Consider the following 19,022-nt stretch of genomic DNA (forward strand, 5'->3'; position numbering starts at 1 on the left):
CAATATAAAGAAGACTCTACATAGTGGGACACCATCTCTACAAAAAATTTTAAAATTAGCCGGGCATGGTGGCACACACCTATGGTCCCAGCTACTTAGGAGGCTGAGGTGGGAAGATCACTTGAGTCCAGGAGGTGGAGGTTGCAGTGAGCCATGTTCATGCCACTTCCCTTCAGCTTGGGTGACAGAGCAAGATCATATCTTAAAAAAAAAAAGAAAAGAAAAGAAGAAAAAGAAAAAAAGGACATTCCAGCACTCCAAAAAGGTCTCATTCGTCCCTTCCCAGCCAATATCCCTATGACCCAGAGATAAATCCTTTTCTGACTTATAGCACTTTTGATTAGTTTTACCTATTTTGAATTTCATAAAAATGAAATCATACATATTTTTAAAAAAGGGTCTCACTCTATTGTCCAGGCTGGAATGCAGTGGCATGATCAACAGCTCACTGCAGCTTCGACCTCCCTGGTTTGAGGAGCTGGGACCATAGGTACATGCCGACATGTCTGGCTAAATTTTTTATTTTATTTTTTGTGTAGATGGGGTCTCACAATGCTGTCCAGGCTGGTCTTGAACTCCTGGGCTTAAGCAAACCACCTCCCACCTTGGCCTCCCAAAGTACAGGATTACAGGTACAAGCCACCGTACCCAGTCCATACATACTTTTTAAATCTGTCTTTGTTCACTCATAATGTCTGTGGGGTTTATCCATGTTGTTACATGTAGTAGTAGATGGTTTTTTGTTTTTACTGTGAAAAATTCTACCACATGAATAAACTGTAATTTATTTATTAGTTCCCCACTGAGTTATTTGGCTTATTTCCAAATTTTGGTTATTAAAAATAAAACTGTCAAGAACATTTTGTCCACCTCTTGAAATGGTCATATGCATTCATTTTGGGGGGTATATACCTAGGAGTGAAAGTGCTAAGCCATAGAGAAGGCTTAGATCTAGCTTTCATAGATGTGCCAGTTTTCCAAAGTTGTTGTACCATTTTACAGTCCCACCAGCAATGTGTGGAAGTTCTAATTGCTCTATATCCTCACCAACACTTGATATCATCAGTCTTTTCAATTTTAGCCATTCTGGAGAGTGTGGGTTGGTATTTCATTGTGATTTTCATTTGCATTTGCCTGGTGACTAACGATGTCTTAAGTACCTTTTTCACATACTTACTAGATATTTGGGCATCCTCTTCTGTCAAATGCTTGTTCAAGTGTTTTGCCCATTTTATAATTGGGTTGTCTGTCTTTTCCTTATTGGTTTATAGAATTTGAATTCTTCATTGGACAGAGAAAGAAAGAGGTGGATCGCAAATACCTTCTCTCAGTCTGTGACTTGCCCTTTCACAAAAGTTCTTAATTTTAATGAATCCATCAATCTTTCCTTTTATGGTTAGTTTTTTTTTTTTTTTTTTTTTTTTTTTTGGATCTTGTTTAAGAAATCTGGCTGGGTGTGGTGGCTCATGCTTGTAATCCTAGCACTCTGGGAGGCCAAGGCAGGCAGATCATTTGAGGTCAGAAGTTCAAAACCAGCCTGGCAAACATGGTGAAACCCTGTCTCTACTAAGAATAAAAAATTAGCCAGGTGTGGTGGCAGGCGCCTGTAATCCCAACTGCCCAGGAGGCTGAGACAGGAGAATTGCTTGAACCTGGGAGGCGGAGGTTGCAGTGAACCGAGATCACAGCACTGCACTCCATCCTGGGCAATAGAGACTCCATCTCAAAAAAAAAAAAAAAAAAAAAGAAGAAAACTTTGACTGCCATAAAGTCATGAAGATATTCTTCCGTGTATTCTTTCGAAGCTTTATTGTTTTGCCATTTAGGTCTACGATCCATCTCAAGTTAATTTTTCCCATACGGTATGAAAAAAGGCCAAAGTTCATTTTTTTTTATAAGACCATTCAATTACTCCAGAATCATGTATTGAAAAGACCATCTCTTCCCATATATATACATATATATACATATATATATATATATATGTATATATAAATAAAATTATAGTGTATTCATGTCCCAGGCAAAGTAGGATGGATTGGTCATTTCTCCCCTCCTACCAGAATATAAGCTTTATGAGGGAAAGAGCTTTATTTAATTCTCCACTGTCTCCCCAGTCCACGACACAATGCCTGGCACAGAGTAAGTGCTCATAAATATTTATTGAACAAATGAATGCATGAATAACTTCTTATTTCAAACAACATCTGGTTTAAACTCTGACCTAGCATTCCAATTTCTTCTTGACTTCCCCATCTTAATTACCCCAACCTATTTCCTACTACTTCCTCTGATGCACCCTCTGCTCCAGGCACCCCAGTCTCCTCTCTTTCACAATCCCTTCACATGAAGAGCCCTCCCCATCTCTTCTAGCTGAATCAGTCTCTTTCACATCTTTTATTTTTTGAAATCTTTATCAGTGAAAAGGCCTGAGGGATGAATGGGTCCCTATCAGAATTTCCTTGAATATTGTTACAAAATATATGCTCCTCTACTCCCAGTGCTGAGAAATAGTTAAGATGTTCTTGGGGGAGGAGGATAAATTAAACATTGATATTTTGAATAAAGCTCCCTAGGTGATTCTGACAACAAACATGCAGCTACTTCAATAAAAAAAATCACTTATCTAGTCCATCAATGGATTAATGGAAAAAGAAAATGTGGTATATATTCTACAAAGGAATACGATTCAGCTATAAAAAAGAATGAAATATGGTCATTTGCAGAAACATGGATGCAACTATAGGTCATTATGTTAAGTGAACTAAGCCAGAAGACAGAAAGACAAATATTGAATGTTCTCACTCATATGTGGGAGCTAAAAAAGTTGATCTCAGGGAGGCAGAGAGTAGAATTATGGTAGCTAGAGAGGCTAGAATGGGTTGGGGGGATGGTGGTGAAGAGAGATTGGTTAATGGGTACAAATGCACAGTTAGAAGGAATAAGTTGTAGTGTTCAATAGCACAGTAAATGACTATAGTTAACAACAATATACTGTACACTTCAAAATAGCTAGAGGAGAAGATTTGAAATGTTCCCAACACAAAGAAATGATAAGGTTTCAGGTGATATATATCCTAAACACCCTGCCTTGATCATCACACATTGTATTCATGTATCAAAATATCACACATATCCCATAAATATACAAGTATTATGTATCAAGAAAGCCACCAATCCAAATCCCATAATATTTCACAACCCAGTTCAAATCCTTTAGTGGAATCACTGCTATTAAGGCTTTGCCTGACCTCATTGCCTCCCCTTCTTTGGGATTCTAAAAAACTTAGGATCTGAACCACACCTCTGAGCACTGGTCATACAGGTCTGGCATAGGAATGTGGAAAAAATTCCTCCAGCTTTATTTTTTGCTTAGGATTGCCTTAGCTATTCTTTTTTGGTTCCATATAAATTTTAAAATAATTTTTTCTAGTCCTGTGAAGAATATTGTTGGTAGTTTGATAGAAATAGTGTTGAATCTGTACATTGCTTTGGGCAGTATAGCCATTGCAATGATATTGGTTCTTCCTATACATGAGCATGGGATGTTTTTCACTTGTTTGTGTCTTCTCTGATTTCTTTGAGCAGTGTTTTGTAATTTTCTTTGTAGAGATTTTTCACCTCCCTGGTTGGCTGCATTCTTAGGTATTTTATTTTTGTGTGTGGCAATTGTGAATGGGATTACCTTTCTGATTTGGCTTTCAGTTTGGTTGTTGTTGGTGTATAGGAATGTTAGTAATTTTTGTACATTGATTTTGTATCCTGCAACTTTGCTGAAGTTGTTTATCAGCTGAAGGAGCTTTTGGGCTGAGATTATGGGGCTTTGTAGATACAGAATCATGTTGTGTTCAGAGATAGTTTGACTTCCTCTCTTCCTATTTGGATATCCTTTATTTCTTTCTCTCACCTGATTGCTCTGGCAAGGACTTCCAATACTATGTTGAATAGAAGTGGTGAGAAGCCATCCTTGTCTTGTGCCGGCTTTCAGGGGGAATGCTTCCAGTTTTTGTCTATTCAGTATAATGTTGGCTATGGGTTTGTCATAGATGGTTCTTATTATTTTGAGGTATGATGTTCCTTCAATAGCTACTTTCCCAAGAGTTTTTAACATGAAGTGAGGTTAAATTTTATCAAAAGCCTTTTCTGCATCTATTGAGAGAATCATGTGGTTTTGTCTTTAGTTCTGTTTATGTGATGAATCACATTTATTGATTTTTGTATGTTGAACCAAACTTGCTTCCTGGAGATGAAGCCTACTTGATCGTGGTGGATTAGCTTTTCGATGTGCTGCTCGATTTGGTTTCAAACTACACTACAAGGCTACAGTGACCAAAACAGCATGGTACTGGTACAAAAACAGGCACATAGACCAATGGAACAGAATAGAGGCCAGGTGTGGTGGCTCATGCCTGTAATCCCAGCACTTTGGGAGACCAAGGCAGACGGATCATGAGGTCAGAAGTTTGAGACTGAGTTTTGAGTTTCAGCCTGACCAACGCAGTGAAACCTCATCTCTACCAAAAATACAAAAAGAATTAGCTGGGTGTGGTGGTGTGTGCCTGTAATCCCAGCTACTCAGGAGGCTGAGGCAGGAGAATTGTTTGAACCCAGGAGGCGGAGGTTGCAGTGAGCAGAGATCGCACCACTGCACTCCAGCCTGGGCGACACAGGGAGACTCTGTCTTAGAAAAAAAAGAATAGAGAGCCCAGAAATAAGACCACATATCTAAACCATCTGATCTTTGACAAAGCTGACAAAAAACAAGCAATGGGGAAAAGACTCCCTATTCAATAAATGGTGATGGGATAACTGGCTAGCCATATGCAGAAGACTGAAGCTGTACCTCTTCCTTACATCATATGCAAGCAAAAATCAACTCAAGATAGATTCAAGACTTAAATGCAAAACCCCAAACTATAAAAACCCTGGAAGACAATCTAGGCAATATTATCCTGGACATAGGAATGGGTGAATATTTCATGACAAAGATACCAAAGCAATTGCAACAAAAGCAAAAGTTGACAAATGAGAGCTAATTAAACTTAAGAGCTTCTGCACAGCAAAAGAAACTATTAACAGAGTAAACAGACAACCTACAGAATGGGAGAAAATATTTGCAAACTATGCATCTGATAAAGGTCTAATATCCAGCATCTATAAGGAACTTAAATTTACAAGAGAAAAACAACCCCATTAAAAAGTGTGCAAAGGACATGAACATCTAGACACTTCTCAAAAGAAGACATACATGTGGCCAAGAAGCATAAGAGAAAAAGCTCAATCATTGGGGAAATGCGAATCAAAACCACAATGAGATACCACCACACACCCGTCAGAATGGCTACTACTAAAAAGTCAAAAAATAACAGATGCTGGTGAGGTTGCGCAGAAAAGGGGACCCTTATACACTGTCGGTGGGAGTGTAAATTTATTCAACCACTGTGGAAAGCAGTATGGTGATTCTTCAAAGAGTTAAAAGCAGAACTACCATTCAACCCAGCAATCCCATTGCTGAGTATGTACCAAGAGGAATATAAAGCATTCTAAGATAAAGACACATGCATGTGAATGTTTATTGCAGCACTGTTCACAATAGCAAAGATATGGAATCAACCTAAATGCCCATCGATGACAGACTGGATAAAGAAAATGTGGTACATATACACCATGGAATATTATGCAGCCATAAAAGAACAAGATCAAGTCAGGTGTGGTGGTTCATGACTGTAATCCCAGCACTTTGGGAGGCCAAGGCAGGTGGATTATCTTAAATCAGGAGTTCGAGACCAGCCTGGCCAACATGGCAAAACCTTGTCTCTACTAAAAATACAAAAATTAGCCGGGCATGGTGGCAGATGCCTGTAAGCCCAGCTACTCAGGAGGCTGAGGCAGGAGAATCACTTGAACCCAGGAGGCGGGGGTTGCAGTGAGCTGAGATCGTGGCACTGCACTCCAGCCTAAACAACAGAGTGAGACTCTGTCTCAAAAACAAACTAACAACTACAACAAAAAAAACAAGATCATGTCTTTTGAGGGAACATGGATGTATGGACAGAGCTGGAGGCTATCATACTTAGCAAACTAATTCAGGAACAGAAAACCAAATATCACATGTTCTCACTTATAAGTGGGAGCTAAATGCTAAGAACTTATGAACACAAAAAAGAAAACAACAAGCACTAGGGTCTACTTGAGACGGGAGGGTGGGAGGAGGGAGAGGAGCAGAAAAGAGGACTATTGGGTACTGAGTTTAATACTTGGGCGATGTAATATATGTACAACAAACCCTGATGACATGTGTTTATCTATGTAACAAACCTTCACGTGTACCACCAAACCGAAAATAAAAATTTTTAAAAAAGGAATGTGGACAAAAAAGAGTTGCTTATTGTGAATGTTTGTCTGGCCAAGAAGCCCCCTCAGATGTGCAGGGAAGACATTCCCTACTTTTCCCCTGAGGTCGCTGGGGATGACCTCTCCTTCTCATTTCTGAAGACTCTGTCCCACTGCCAGAACCACCCATATTCTGCTCCGCCTCACCCATTTTCCTGCTGTAAGATAACAATCCTTGCCATCAAGTTACATCCGCTGCCCCATCCCACCGCCACTCACTTTTTCTCACAACAGAGTCCCAGAGCTAGTCCACCTAACTAGCCCAGCATCTCTAAATCACACTGCGTGGGTATTCCAGACAGGGCTTTAGAATTGGACTGACCTGGTGCCTAAAGACAAGTCAAAGCCTCTGAGCCTTGATTCATTACCACATCTATAAAAGGGAAACTACTTACTTCGCAGGATTTTCTGAGGGATTAATCGTGATCATGTCAGTAAAAATTCCCAGCACATGGTACACTTACGAACCTCCAGCCAGGAACCCTTCTGATAAATGAGGAATGCCTGTCACCTGGGCATTGGGACATAGGATCTCCCAGCCAGGTTGGGCTCTGTCTTAATAGGAATGGCACTACTAGAAGTACCCAAATGTTCCTAGAGCTTGGGATCACTCAATCACATTCTCTAGGTGGTTTGTTAAAACCTGGACTGGCATATTAGGGGCGAGAGCAACCTCTTTTTAACAACAATAAAGTCATTCTTTGAGCTGATGGCACCATTAAAACACACAGGGGCAAAACAGAAAAATGCTGTGCTAATCGCTGACCAGGTTGGCCTGAAAAGCACAGAATGAAAAATAGGAATAAGGGTGGGCATGGGGACCCGAGGTTCTAGATGTTCTTGTGCAGGAAGGAGAGGGGACAAAAAGAGTAGGCTCTTGCACAGTATGAAAGCTTTCGAGTAAAATCTTGAGATGGAGAGATTGAGATTCAAGTCCTAGTTTTCTCAGCAAATCAATGCAATTTAACTTTCTTTTTGTTTTCTAGAGACAGGTATTGCTGTCACCCAGGCTGGAGTACAGCGGCATGATCATTGCTCACTGCATCCTCAACCTCATATGCTCAAGGGATCCTCCTGCTTCAGTCTCCAGAGTATCTAGGACTACAGGTGCATGCCGCAGGGCCTGGCCAAGTTTGAAATTTTTTAGTAGAGATGAGGTCTTGCTATGTTGCCCAGACTGGTCTCGAACTCCCGGGCTCACGGGAGCCTTCTGTCTAGGATTCCCAAAGTGCTTGGATTACACACATAAGCCACCACGCCCAGCCATAATTTAACCTTTCTAGATCAGAACTTCCTCAATTGCAAAGTGAGTGAGATTAAAAGTAATTGTAGAATTTTTTTAAAAGTTCCCAACACAATATGTTCACTGCCTTTCTTCCTTCTGCCTTCACATTCCCTATCCTTTGGTTTGGGAGCCAGTTCCTTCCTGGCAACCAAACCCCAAGACGTCAAGAACTGTGCTCAGCCCACTATGCCCTGCCCTCACCCCCCGCACTCACCCTGCCCTCATCCCCCCCGCCCCCCCAAGGATTCAAAGGTATCAGAGCATCCCTTGCCCTCCATGCTGCCAGCCCAGCCTTTGTCTCCCATATAGGGTCCTGGTCTGTCTGTAAATTGGAACTAGAATTGTCTTCACGCCTATTGCTCAAGGTAGTAGAAAACACTGAGAGATGTTTTCTGACATGCCAAATAGGAATCCTCAATAGATTTTCCCCATCAAGTCTGTTATAATTGGTGGCTAGAGTCCATATTGCCATGGACACTCTTCTATAGTTACATTAAGGACTAAATTGATTTTGCAGACTGATCTGAGAGTTTAGCCACCATTTGTACCACAGTCTCTGTGGGAAAATATATTCCATGTTCCAAACAATTGACCCTTTGGAGTTGATCCAGTTCCTGAGCTGGGGACGGCATGTACAATATTATGTTACATTTTGGGTTTTATTTGTATGTCTTACAATCATAGACTTGTTTGAGCTGGAAGAAGCTTTGGAGATCATTTATTAATGGGCACATTTTGTAGGTAATGAATCCAAGGTTCAGAAAGATAGAATTGTCTAAGGTTATTCAGCTGCTTTGGTCTCCCACCTCTAAGCCAATGCTTTTCCCACTATCCAAGTCATTTTGTGGTCATTTTCCCACATAGTCATTAAACAACTTGAAAGTTGGGAAGTCATTTCTTCTTCAACACAGACTCAGACTCACTAAGTGTTTCATAAATACTTAATTGGTTCATTATTCTTTTTGCCTCAGAGTTCTATTCACTGTAAGGTTTTCTTAAATAACAAGTACCATAGGGCATTTCAATTAAGAATTTATTATGATAGACTGGATCTGGTTTAAATCAAGATTTAAATAATAATTAATAAATATTCTATTTAACCAGTGTTTCCTACATAAAAGACCTATTAGTGTTGGATGTAACCCTGATGAATATATTTCACAGCTCACAAATAGTCTGGCTTTAGTTTTAACAGACATATGCTATTAATTTTAATGTGGTATCATATATTATGAGAAGCTACTCATTTTATAACTACATAAAAAAATTAATGCCTTCCTTGTCTTATCTACCAAAATCCAATTGAAACAGAGACTTATAAAAACCATTTAGGGCCAGGTACGGTGCCTTACGCCTGTAATCCCAGCACTTTGGGAGGCGAAGGTGGGAGGATTGCTTCAGCCCACGAGTTCGAGACCAGCCTGGGCAACACGGCGAGACCCTGTCTCTACTAAAAATAAAAAAATAGCCAGGCGTGGTGGCACGTGCCTATGGTCTCAGCTACTAGGGAGGCTGAGGTAGAAGGATTGCTTGAGCCTGCGAGGTCAAAGCTGCAGTTAGCTGTGAATGAGCCACTGTATTCCAGCCTGGGTGACAGAGTGAGGCTCTATCTCAAAAAAAAAATTTAAGCCATTTAGCAGTAAACCTCCAACTGAAAAGGTGAATTATATGTGATTTGGATATACTACAGGAGAAACAGAGCAACAAGAAACAAAATATTGGCCGGGCACGGTGGCTCAAGCCTGTAATCCCAGCACTTTGGGAGGCTGAGACAGGTGGACCATGAGGTCAGGAGATCAAGACCATCCTGGCTAACTCGGTGAAACCCTGTCTCTACTAAAAAATGCAAAAAACTAGCTGGGCGAGGTGGCGGGCGCCTATAGTCCCAGCTACTTGGGAAGCTGAGGCAGGAGAATGGTGTAAACCCGGAAGGCAGAGCTTGTAGTGAGCTGAGATCCTGCCACTGCGCTCCAGCCTGGGCTACAGAGCAAGACTCTGTCTCAAAAAAAAAAAGAAACAAAATATTTACAGTACATTGTTTTATTTGTAACAAATATTCACATATTGTATACTTTCCTTCACCAAACAGTTATTTCCTGGTATCTGTTTCAGTGGGGGGGGGGGGGGGGGGGGCAATAAAAGAGAAACATTCTTACCTGTGTAGATGACTTGCTTTTATTGTAACAAAGGCAACTGGCCCTGTAATCTAATTAGGAGAAAAAAAGGCCACAGATCAACTCTTCAACAATTAAATAGTCATTACTTGTGGTAGCTGTTCATGTAGCTTTAATTGCCTTATAGTTAACAGTTCTAAATAGTCAGTTAACTCTTTCCATTACTAGACATTTATTTTTCAACCAGTTTATCTTGAAAGATACGGATATACTATGGAGTTAGCTTAAGACAAACAGAGAGAGAGAGAGAAGAGAGAGTGGGTTGGGGCCACAGGGGAGGTTATTGACCAAGGGCAGGGAAGGAAGCATTTATTTATATTTGCCTTATAATCCTGGGGGGCTAAATTGGCCGAGGACATGCCTTATGGCTTAGCTGATAACTTTGGCACCTTGACTATTCTCATATGTATAATGAAATGAAACCAAAACTAAATTTTAAGAACAAATCTTGGCCCTGCCTGGCTGTACCACCTAGGCCTGGCTCTGTATTGAGAGGGGTGGCCTCCTACTGATGCATATATGTCCCTGTCTGGTTTTTCAATTTTGTTGAATTGCGCTGACTATAAAAGCTTAAGGCATGTAATATAAAGAATGGCTGCTCTGCAGATACAACTAGTAAAATTTAAACTTACTGCTACTTAAGACTTATTAAACACTTGATTGAGAAGAATCATATTTATGGAAGGACAGCCCAGTGAATGTTGATTCATTCATTTAAAAGTCATCTTGGACTAAGCCAGAGCAGCAAGAAACTATATGTCACCACCTCCACATTTTGCTACCTAAACTTCCTCACTTTCACACCAGATTGGCTACTGGCTAATACTGAGAGGCATACGAGAAAAACATCCCTATGAAAGTCTTTGCTGTGTTTACTAACCAGAGTCACCAGGCTGCTGCTTACTGTGTTCCAAAATGCCTTCTCTGAGGACTATCCATAGAGACAGTTCTCTGGTCTCAATACAGAGAAGGTTGGGTTTCTCTGAGCACTGGTTTGCCTTTATCTGATAGGTAGAGACATTAGCTATTAGTAAAAATAAAATAATAATTTTATTAAGACCCCGAAGTCATGATGCCCAAACCCCTTACAATCAGGAAGTCTAGATAAAGAACAGGAGTTTCCCTTCATAGACATTTCTGGAATTGCCCAAGTATATTAACATGCATGACCCAGATGCCTCCCTAAGCCTAAGGGTGTGCTGGTAAATGTTTAACAACCATCGTTCAGAAATAAGACAGGAAAACTCCATCTATGCCTAGTAAGATTACAGGTGATTTTTGTATTTTTTTCTTCATTTTCCCAACTTCCTTCAGTAAACACATTTTACTTTGAAGGGGGTTAGGATGGCAGATAATGTTTGGGATTATGGTGAGCTGCCCCAGAAACTATTGTGTTATTAAGTAACATTTAATTTATGTACCAGTTTCACTTCAAAATCTGAAGCATTCTGAACTCTTAGATAATTATTTTGGAGGGAGATCCCACAGAAAAGTTGGCTGAGCCACTAGGGATAAAGCTCTTTCTTACAGTGGCCCATTCCTGCCCAAAACTCCAGGCACTGGAAAACCTGGTGGGGGTGGAGAAGGTAACATCAGCAGGCAAGTACTCAGAACTACTCTCCTATATCTGCAGAACCACTCTCCTATCTCCTATCTCTTCTTCTCACGACCTCCAAAACTCTGCTGAGACCGGCCTCCCTCTGCTTCACTTGTGATCTTCTCTCGGATGCTCGCTTTCTCAATGTGCAATCGTTTCCTTTGGGTGTCCCTTGTCCTTTAAACATGTCTGCATACACTTGAACTCTAACTGTGGACAGGGTTCGAAGTTCTTTTTCATGGGATTCATTGGCCCCATGAAAATTAGAGGCCAAGTAGGCATCTATTTACATGCTCCCAGGCATTCTGTTACATTTAAAGAGGCTCAGGAAGAGATCTGGGCAAGCGGCATAACTCCACAAGCTGCTATATTCAAGTCCTAGTTCCAGCTTAGCCAAAACACCTACTCTACTTGCAACTGATCTTTTTCTTGGTTGCTAGAAAACTGGGAGTCATATGTGTGGCCTATCTCCAGCAAACCAATAGGACCTTACACCATGCATTTTGCATACGAAACTGCTGGCTTAATCTTATCTTTCCCACTCACAGTTTTCTTTCATCCTATTTTTCTCTGTACTCATTTTTAATTTACCCTGCTGTACACATTTATGTCAACTACGTTAAATCCTTTCCTCTGGAATAAAGTAGGGTGTAATAAATTTAATAAAACAACAAAGAGCGATGATGACCCAGGTCTTCACTCCTGAAGGCCTCAAAATGAACTGGCAGTGATCTATGAAAACTACAGAGAACTGCCAGTTCATCTCCACAAATTACTGCAGACTCTGTGAAAACTACTCCAGCGAGGACCACCATTATAGCTTACTGCCTGTTGTGTTCACAATCGATGCACAAACTCAGTCCTGAAATGGAGAGAAAACTAGGGGGAAAAAAGCATTAGGAAATCCTAGCTCTATGTCATCTGGACATTAGAAAGCACTTGGTTGGACAAAGCTGCTTCTCCCCCACAGCACGTGCCTGTTTCAGCATCTCAGCCCACATTCACGGAGAGGGAGAATATCACAATTGTTAAGAATGCAGACTCTAGCACTACATGCCTGGGTTTGAATCCCAGCTCTGCTGCTTACTTGTGTGATTTGGGCTAGGTTTTTTAACCATCTGTGCCTCGGTAAATCCCATCTACAAAGCAGAGATAATAATAGTACCTACCTCACAGGGCTGTTATAAGGATTAAATGAGGTAACGCGGGTGTAACATTTAAAACAGTGGCACAGCACATACAGGGATATGAACAAATGTTAGCTACTACTAGTGATATGTGAGTGGGAGAAGTACTGCCTTGGACTTGGGGCAATATTAGATCTGAGTTTCCGGAAAAACACCTGTGGAATAAGTAAGGGTTGGCCACCTCCTAAAACAGGACAAAAGATCTGGCTTGCCTAGATCCTTAGCGTGACTGCCTCTCCTCCTGCCTTTCTAGAGGCAGTATTACGTGATGGAAATATTTGGTGGGTGCTGTGGGCACAAAGATAAGTTAGTGTGTTTTTATCCCCTAGGAGCTGAGTCGAGAGTGGGAGAAAAATGCATAAATAATTACCAGGTAGGATGATTAAGCAATATACTGGAAGCAGCAACAGAAACACACTGTGGAAAAAAGATACCCACGGCGTGGATGGAGATACAAGATGTGTGAAAGCGCTAGACACAGGCAGCCATATGCACCCATGTAAAATTGTATTATTGCTGACTCCTACAGGGCCCACTTTAACTCTTCTTTCAACCAGAATCCCTGCGGAACTAATTTTGTAGAACCACCGGGGTTAAAGACCTTTATTTGCAATGTCGAACTCAAGCAGAGTTAACCCCTTCTTGCTTTTCACAAGCGCAAACCCGGGTTCCAAACGCTGCAGTTCGCGTTTCCCGGCTAACGGAAGAAACACGAGGATCTGCTTGCAGATCTAAGGTATGAAGCCACGAAAAGGAAAGCGAGGCCAAAAGGGTGCAACCACCACCTCTGGACAACGCCAGTGAAGCAGAGGAGGAGGAAGGTGAGCCCTGCCCCAGCGCGCTCTGCGTAACCGGGGCTTCCTCCGAGCGGCAAAGCCGGGAACCTCCTTGGCGCCTGCGCCGCGGCAGCGAAACTCGGTGCCGTGTACGTGGAGAGAGAGGGCGACGCACCTGCGCGAAGACGGCGGCGGCAGAAGCCGCTCCAGTGCGGCTGCGCGGAGGCCCAGGCGTCGAGGGGAACCTCGGCGGGGAGCGCGCCGCGCGCCTGCGCGGAGAGCTGCGTGACGCGGCGGCGCGCAAGGGACGTGCGGAGTGAGTGGCTCTGCGGGTGGGGCCGTCGGCGGCGCTGGTGAGCTTTGCGGAGCTGGGCGGTGCCGAGGACGAGGAGGTGGCGGCCTTGGTCTGACGCGGCCCTGTTTGTGGGGGCCCCTCTTGTTTATTTATTTATTTTCCGTGGGTGCCTCCGAGTGTGCGCGCGCTCTCGGTACCCGGCGGGGAGGGGGTGGGGGGAGGGCCCGGGAAAAGGGGGAGTTGGAGCCGGGGTCGAAACGCCGCGTGACTTGTAGGTGAGAGAACGCCGAGCCATCGCCGCAGCCTCCGCCGCCGAGAAGCCCTTGTTCCCGCTGCTGGGAAGGAGAGTCTGTGCCGACAAGATGGCGGACGGGGAGCTGAACGTGGACAGCCTCATCACCCGGCTGCTGGAGGGTGAGTGCTCGCCGGACCGCGGGACGGAGGGAGGTCGGGCGCCGCCGCCGACCCCTGCGTCCACCTCCGCCCACCTCCGCCGCCGAAACGCGAGGGGACCTCTTTTCCCGCCCCGAGACAGTCTCTGGGAGCGCGGCGCGGCAGACCAGCCGAGGAGGGGGCGAGGAGGCTGCTAGGCGCCGGGGAGCGGCCTCCGGGAGCGCGGTCAGGGGAGATCGGGGGAGAGGGGGCCATTCCCGCGGACCCTTGGTGGCCAGGACCGCCTGCCGGCGGCTGTGCGGAGCGGGTCTGCGGGAGACAGCGTTTCGGAAAGGCCGCCGGGGTCCGCGCGCCGTCGTGCTCGCCTCCGGTGACCCCTCCGAGGAGGGGGAGAGGATGCCTGCCACCGGGCTTTGTGTGTCCGTGGAATCAATGTTTCTTCTCTGTTCTCTTTGTGCATTGCCCTTGGCTGCCTCCGATTGTCGTTCCGGGAGTGAATTTTATGTATATATATATAAACCTGTCCGTAAGAGGAATGCTTCGTCTGCTCTGCATTTTTACACGATGCCATAGAATGGATTCTTCTGAAAGAGAGGATAAAATTAGCGGGAATTTATCTACTATTTGTTATTTGGCCTAAAAAAATTGTAAGACAAAATATTTGATCAGGTTGAAGATGCACGTAAGAAATGTGATGTATGTAGATGTTGGCTTTTGCGTTTGATTTGAGCAGAGCTTAATTTCTGCAGAACTTAGTGAAGATCTATTTTTAAAGCCTGTCTTGTGTTCGAAAGGTATTTGCAAGTCTACGCAGCATTTGAACTTTCCGGGCCCTGGTGTTCTTATCGAATAGTTTTATGTTGGTGGGAAGGCAAGGGGGGAAAGCGAAGAGTTGGACTAGCCAGGAGTTAAATGTATTGATTCATTGCAGGATATTATTCCAAGTTAAATGCCAAACAGTCCTTCTACCCTAAAATTTTCGTCATCACTAATTGTTTTGTGAGTGTGTAGAAAAGCCATTAATCCCTTTTAAACAATTTAGAGGCCTCTTTGTTAGCCGCCATCGAAGGATTGCATGTGTACTGTTTGCTTTCAAATTACCTTAAGATAATTGTTTGCTACAGTAAAGCAACATGTACTTAAATTTGGAAAATCATCAAAGAATATTTTAATGGGGGAGGGGTAACTGGTTTTTTTCAACGAATGTATCAGTGTCTAAAACCCAAGTTCTGTGTGTAGCCGTTCTGTAACTAAATACTGTATATTTGCTCCAGAAGTGAAAGCCATCCAGCAGTCTTGAGACTGAATAGGAAGCAAAAGTTTTACCAGGAACTCTTATTTACCTTTTCCTTTACTATCAAGTTATTCCTGGGAGGCCCCCTGGTGCCTGCAGTCAGTGTTCACTACCTAAGACTTTGTTTCAGATGTGAACATCTTGCTGGGTCTTTGAGAAATTTGCTTTGAAGAAAAATTGTATTTTGTAACTGTTCTATGAGAGAAATACAGTTAATTTAAAAATGTATATGTCTTGTTTACATTTGGGAAAGTAGAGGCCTACTCTCCCCCGCTCCTCCCCCCCCCCGACGGAGTCTCACTGTGTCTCCCAGGCTGGAGTGCAATGGCACGGTCTCAGCTCACTGCAACCTCCGCCTCCCGCGTTGGAGCAATTCTTCCGCCTCAGCCTCCCGAGTACAGGCACTCCGCCATCATGCCCGGCTAATTTTTTTGTGTGTTTTTGAAGAGACGGAGGTTTCACCATCTTGGCCAGGCTGGTCTTGAACTCTTGACCTCGTGATCCACCCGCCTCAGCCTCCCAAAGTGCTGGGATTACCGGCGTGAGCCATCGCGCCGGACCCCATTTTATATATTTTAAACTTTGCTTGTAAATTTAAATATTTTAAAAATGTATTTGTATCTCAACTTCTTTATATTTTATTTCATTTTCCATCTATTTTATAGGCATAAAACAGATTTATGTTTTAAAATGTTTGTATCCTTTTAAATTAGATGCACCTTTTTATGATTACAGGTACTTAAACTTCACGAGTGGGTTGTGCAAGGTTACTGGAAAAGACATTGGGGGAAGAATAGTCTAAGTGATTCCATTTGTTTTTGTGAATTCAAATTAAATATTTGGTTTTGTACAATTTTCTTTCCTTTTTTTGGGAGGGGGGTAAGAATTGTAGTCCAGACACGTTTCTCTCAATTTAGCAAGCGTTAACATGTTGATCTCGTCCTTGCCAGGCACCAGCAATCCTAAGACAAGACACAGTCTCTTCACTCAAGGAGCTCCGAGTCTAAACAAGTGACTTTCAGGCTTTTTCAGCCTTCTCTGTGTTCTGTGTTCACACATTCTATCAGTAGGTTTCAGTACTTCTTCATCCTACAGAAGCATATTTAGTTTGACAGTGCTACCCAGGGATTCTTAAATATTCTTGGTTTTTCACCTCCTTCCCAAATCGAGGCCTATGGGAAGACTTGTCCAGAGCAGACTTGAATTTTCTAGTAAATAATTATTTTTAATCTTCAAAGAAAATTTTGTCCACCTGGATTTTCAATGATATTACATTCTAGTTCATGATATTTCATAAAGCTGCCTAGCAAGAGTAACTGTGGTTAGTGTTTTTAGTGTCAAATGAACGTGTAAGTAAAAATTTGGCAAGAATTTCTCTGCGTTGGGGAGAACATTGAGCAGGATCTGATCTCATTTTAAAATACTGATTGTAGCCCCACAACATATTCCTGATTGTTTTTTCTTTTTTACTATATTAAATCGCCGATCAGTTGTACACACTTCTGGTGACTACATTTTATGAGTTGCTTTTTGTTTTTCTTTTTTAGGTGGGCATATTATTGATAAGTTTTTTTTTTTTTTTTTTTTTTGAGGCAGAGTTTTTCTCTTGTCAGCCAGGCTGGAGTGCGGTGGGGTGATCTCAGCTCACTGCAACCTCCGCCCCCCCAGGTCCAAGCGATTCTTCTGCCTCAGCCTCCCCAGTAACTGGGACTACAATCGTGTGCCACCACACTGCGGCTAAGTTTGTATTTTTAGTAGAGTTTCACCGTGCTGGCCTGGCTGGTGTCGAACTTCCATCCTCAAGTGATCCACCCGCCTCGGCCTCCCAAAGTGCTGGGATTACAGGAGTGTGCTACCATGCCCAACCTTGATATGGTGTTTTCAAATAGTCCTTTAGGTCATTTTAATACATACATGCCATTTAATGTAAAACAAATACTGATTTTATTATTTGGATGGTGCATATTCTTTCAGTATGTTTTCTTGGATTAAGTTTTGCTTGGAACTAAAAACCAAAGACTTCTACTTTATCCCCTGTAGTGACCCTGTTGGCCACATTCTTGTGGCTTATCATAGTGTTTTGATCATTTAAATTGAAGCTAGTTTGTAGACTATTCTGGAAAATCCCGTAAAAGCTTCTTTCTTAGATGAGTGGTTCTCAAAGGGGTGGGAAATGAGAGTATAGCAGAATCACCTGGGGGAACTTCATTCAAACTATAAGTGCTAAGTTTATTTTGGAGGAAGTGAAGTGAAATTAGTAGAATCTAATGCATTTGGGAGGAGGTTAGTATAGAAAATTGCTGCTGGGTGAATAAGATAGTGCCAGCTCTGTTCCCAACCACAGTCTTGATCCAGGTATTTAAAAACTGGAATGTGCTAGTTCATATAGTATGTCTATTATGTATCATATATGTTATAATATGAAACTGTTTAGAATTTGCTTTTTTCTGATTATGAAAGGGCAGCATTCTTTCAAGAAGTCCCTTGTAATTCCACAATCAAGAGCTAACTTGTTGAAATTTTGATGTTTTTGTTTAAAGTATACTTTGTAAAATTCATGTGCTTTACGTCATTAGAATATTTCTTACATAACTTTATGAGTTAATTTTTCATGTAGTGTTACATCATGAACATTTTCCCTTGTCATTGAATTGTCTTCAGAAATACCCAAAAGCGATTTGCTGTGTGATAGAAAAGTTTTTCTTCAAGTGTTTTTTAACATATTACCACGAAGCCGAACTTGACTATTACAATATGAGTTGTAGAATATTAGCACTGTGTAAAGTTCCATAGCAGAATGTGATTGTGTTACATTTTTGGCCCACTTACAGTTTTATGAAAATCTTGGGATATGTGTGTACCTGTTTTGTTTTTTAAATTCATTTTTCATTTAACTTTGACCTGTCAAATGTCTGAATTTGTGACACTGCTTGTGATCTTTTAGTGTCTTTTTTTTCTCGTGAAACATGTATAGTACTCTTAAGATTTAGTTAGGCTGACAGGCTACACTTTTAACTTTTCCTTTTCAAGACAGGCTGGAGTGCAGTGGCTTGATCATGACTCACTGCGGCCTCTACCTCCTGGTCTCAATCAGTCCTCCTGCCTCAACCTCCTTAGTGGGTGGGACCACAGGCACATGACACCTCGCCTGGCTAATTTTTTTTATTTTGGTAGAGACGGGGTCTCCCTATGTTGGTTGCCCAGTCTGGTCTTGAACCCCTGTGCTCAAGCAATCCTCCAGCCTTGGCTTCCCGAAGTGTTGGGATTACAGGTGCGAGCTTCTGTACCCAGCTTTTAGTGTCCTTTTGAAGGCTAAAAAAATAAATGAATAGATTTGAAAAGTGAAATCGATTTTTTTTTTTTTTGAAACGGAGTCTCACTTTGTCGCCCAGGCTGGAGTGCAGTGGCATGATCTCAGCTCACTGCAAGCTCCGCCTCCCGGATTCAGGCCATTCTCCTGCCTCAGCCTCCCTAGTAACTGGGACTACAGGCGCCTGCCACCAGGCCCGGTTAATTTTTTGTATTTTTATTAGAGACGGGTTTTCACCGTGTTAGCCAGAATGGTCTCCATCTCCTGACCTCGTGATCGATCTGTCTGCCTCGGCCTCCCAAAGTGCTGGGATTACAG

General features: G+C 42.5%; 1 protein-coding gene across 2 annotated transcripts in view; it reads left to right on the forward strand.

Moving 5' to 3' along the window:
• Positions 1-13,546: 13,546 nt before the first annotated feature.
• Positions 13,547-19,022, forward strand: part of PPP1CB (protein phosphatase 1 catalytic subunit beta) — a 49,339-nt gene continuing 43,863 nt past the window's right edge. Inside the window, exons 1-2 of one of the 2 annotated variants that reach the window (XM_007971068.3) lie at positions 13,547-13,765; positions 13,983-14,121. In XM_007971068.3, coding sequence (XP_007969259.1) covers positions 14,070-14,121 — 52 coding nt within the window. In that variant the 5' untranslated portion in view covers positions 13,547-13,765; positions 13,983-14,069. Of the gene's footprint in view, positions 13,817-13,982; positions 14,122-19,022 lie in introns of both variants that reach the window. The other variant, XM_073022889.1, reaches the window with a different exon arrangement.

This window comes from Chlorocebus sabaeus, chromosome 14 (genome assembly GCF_047675955.1).
Source record: "Chlorocebus sabaeus isolate Y175 chromosome 14, mChlSab1.0.hap1, whole genome shotgun sequence".
Lineage (NCBI taxonomy): Eukaryota > Metazoa > Chordata > Mammalia > Primates > Cercopithecidae > Chlorocebus > Chlorocebus sabaeus.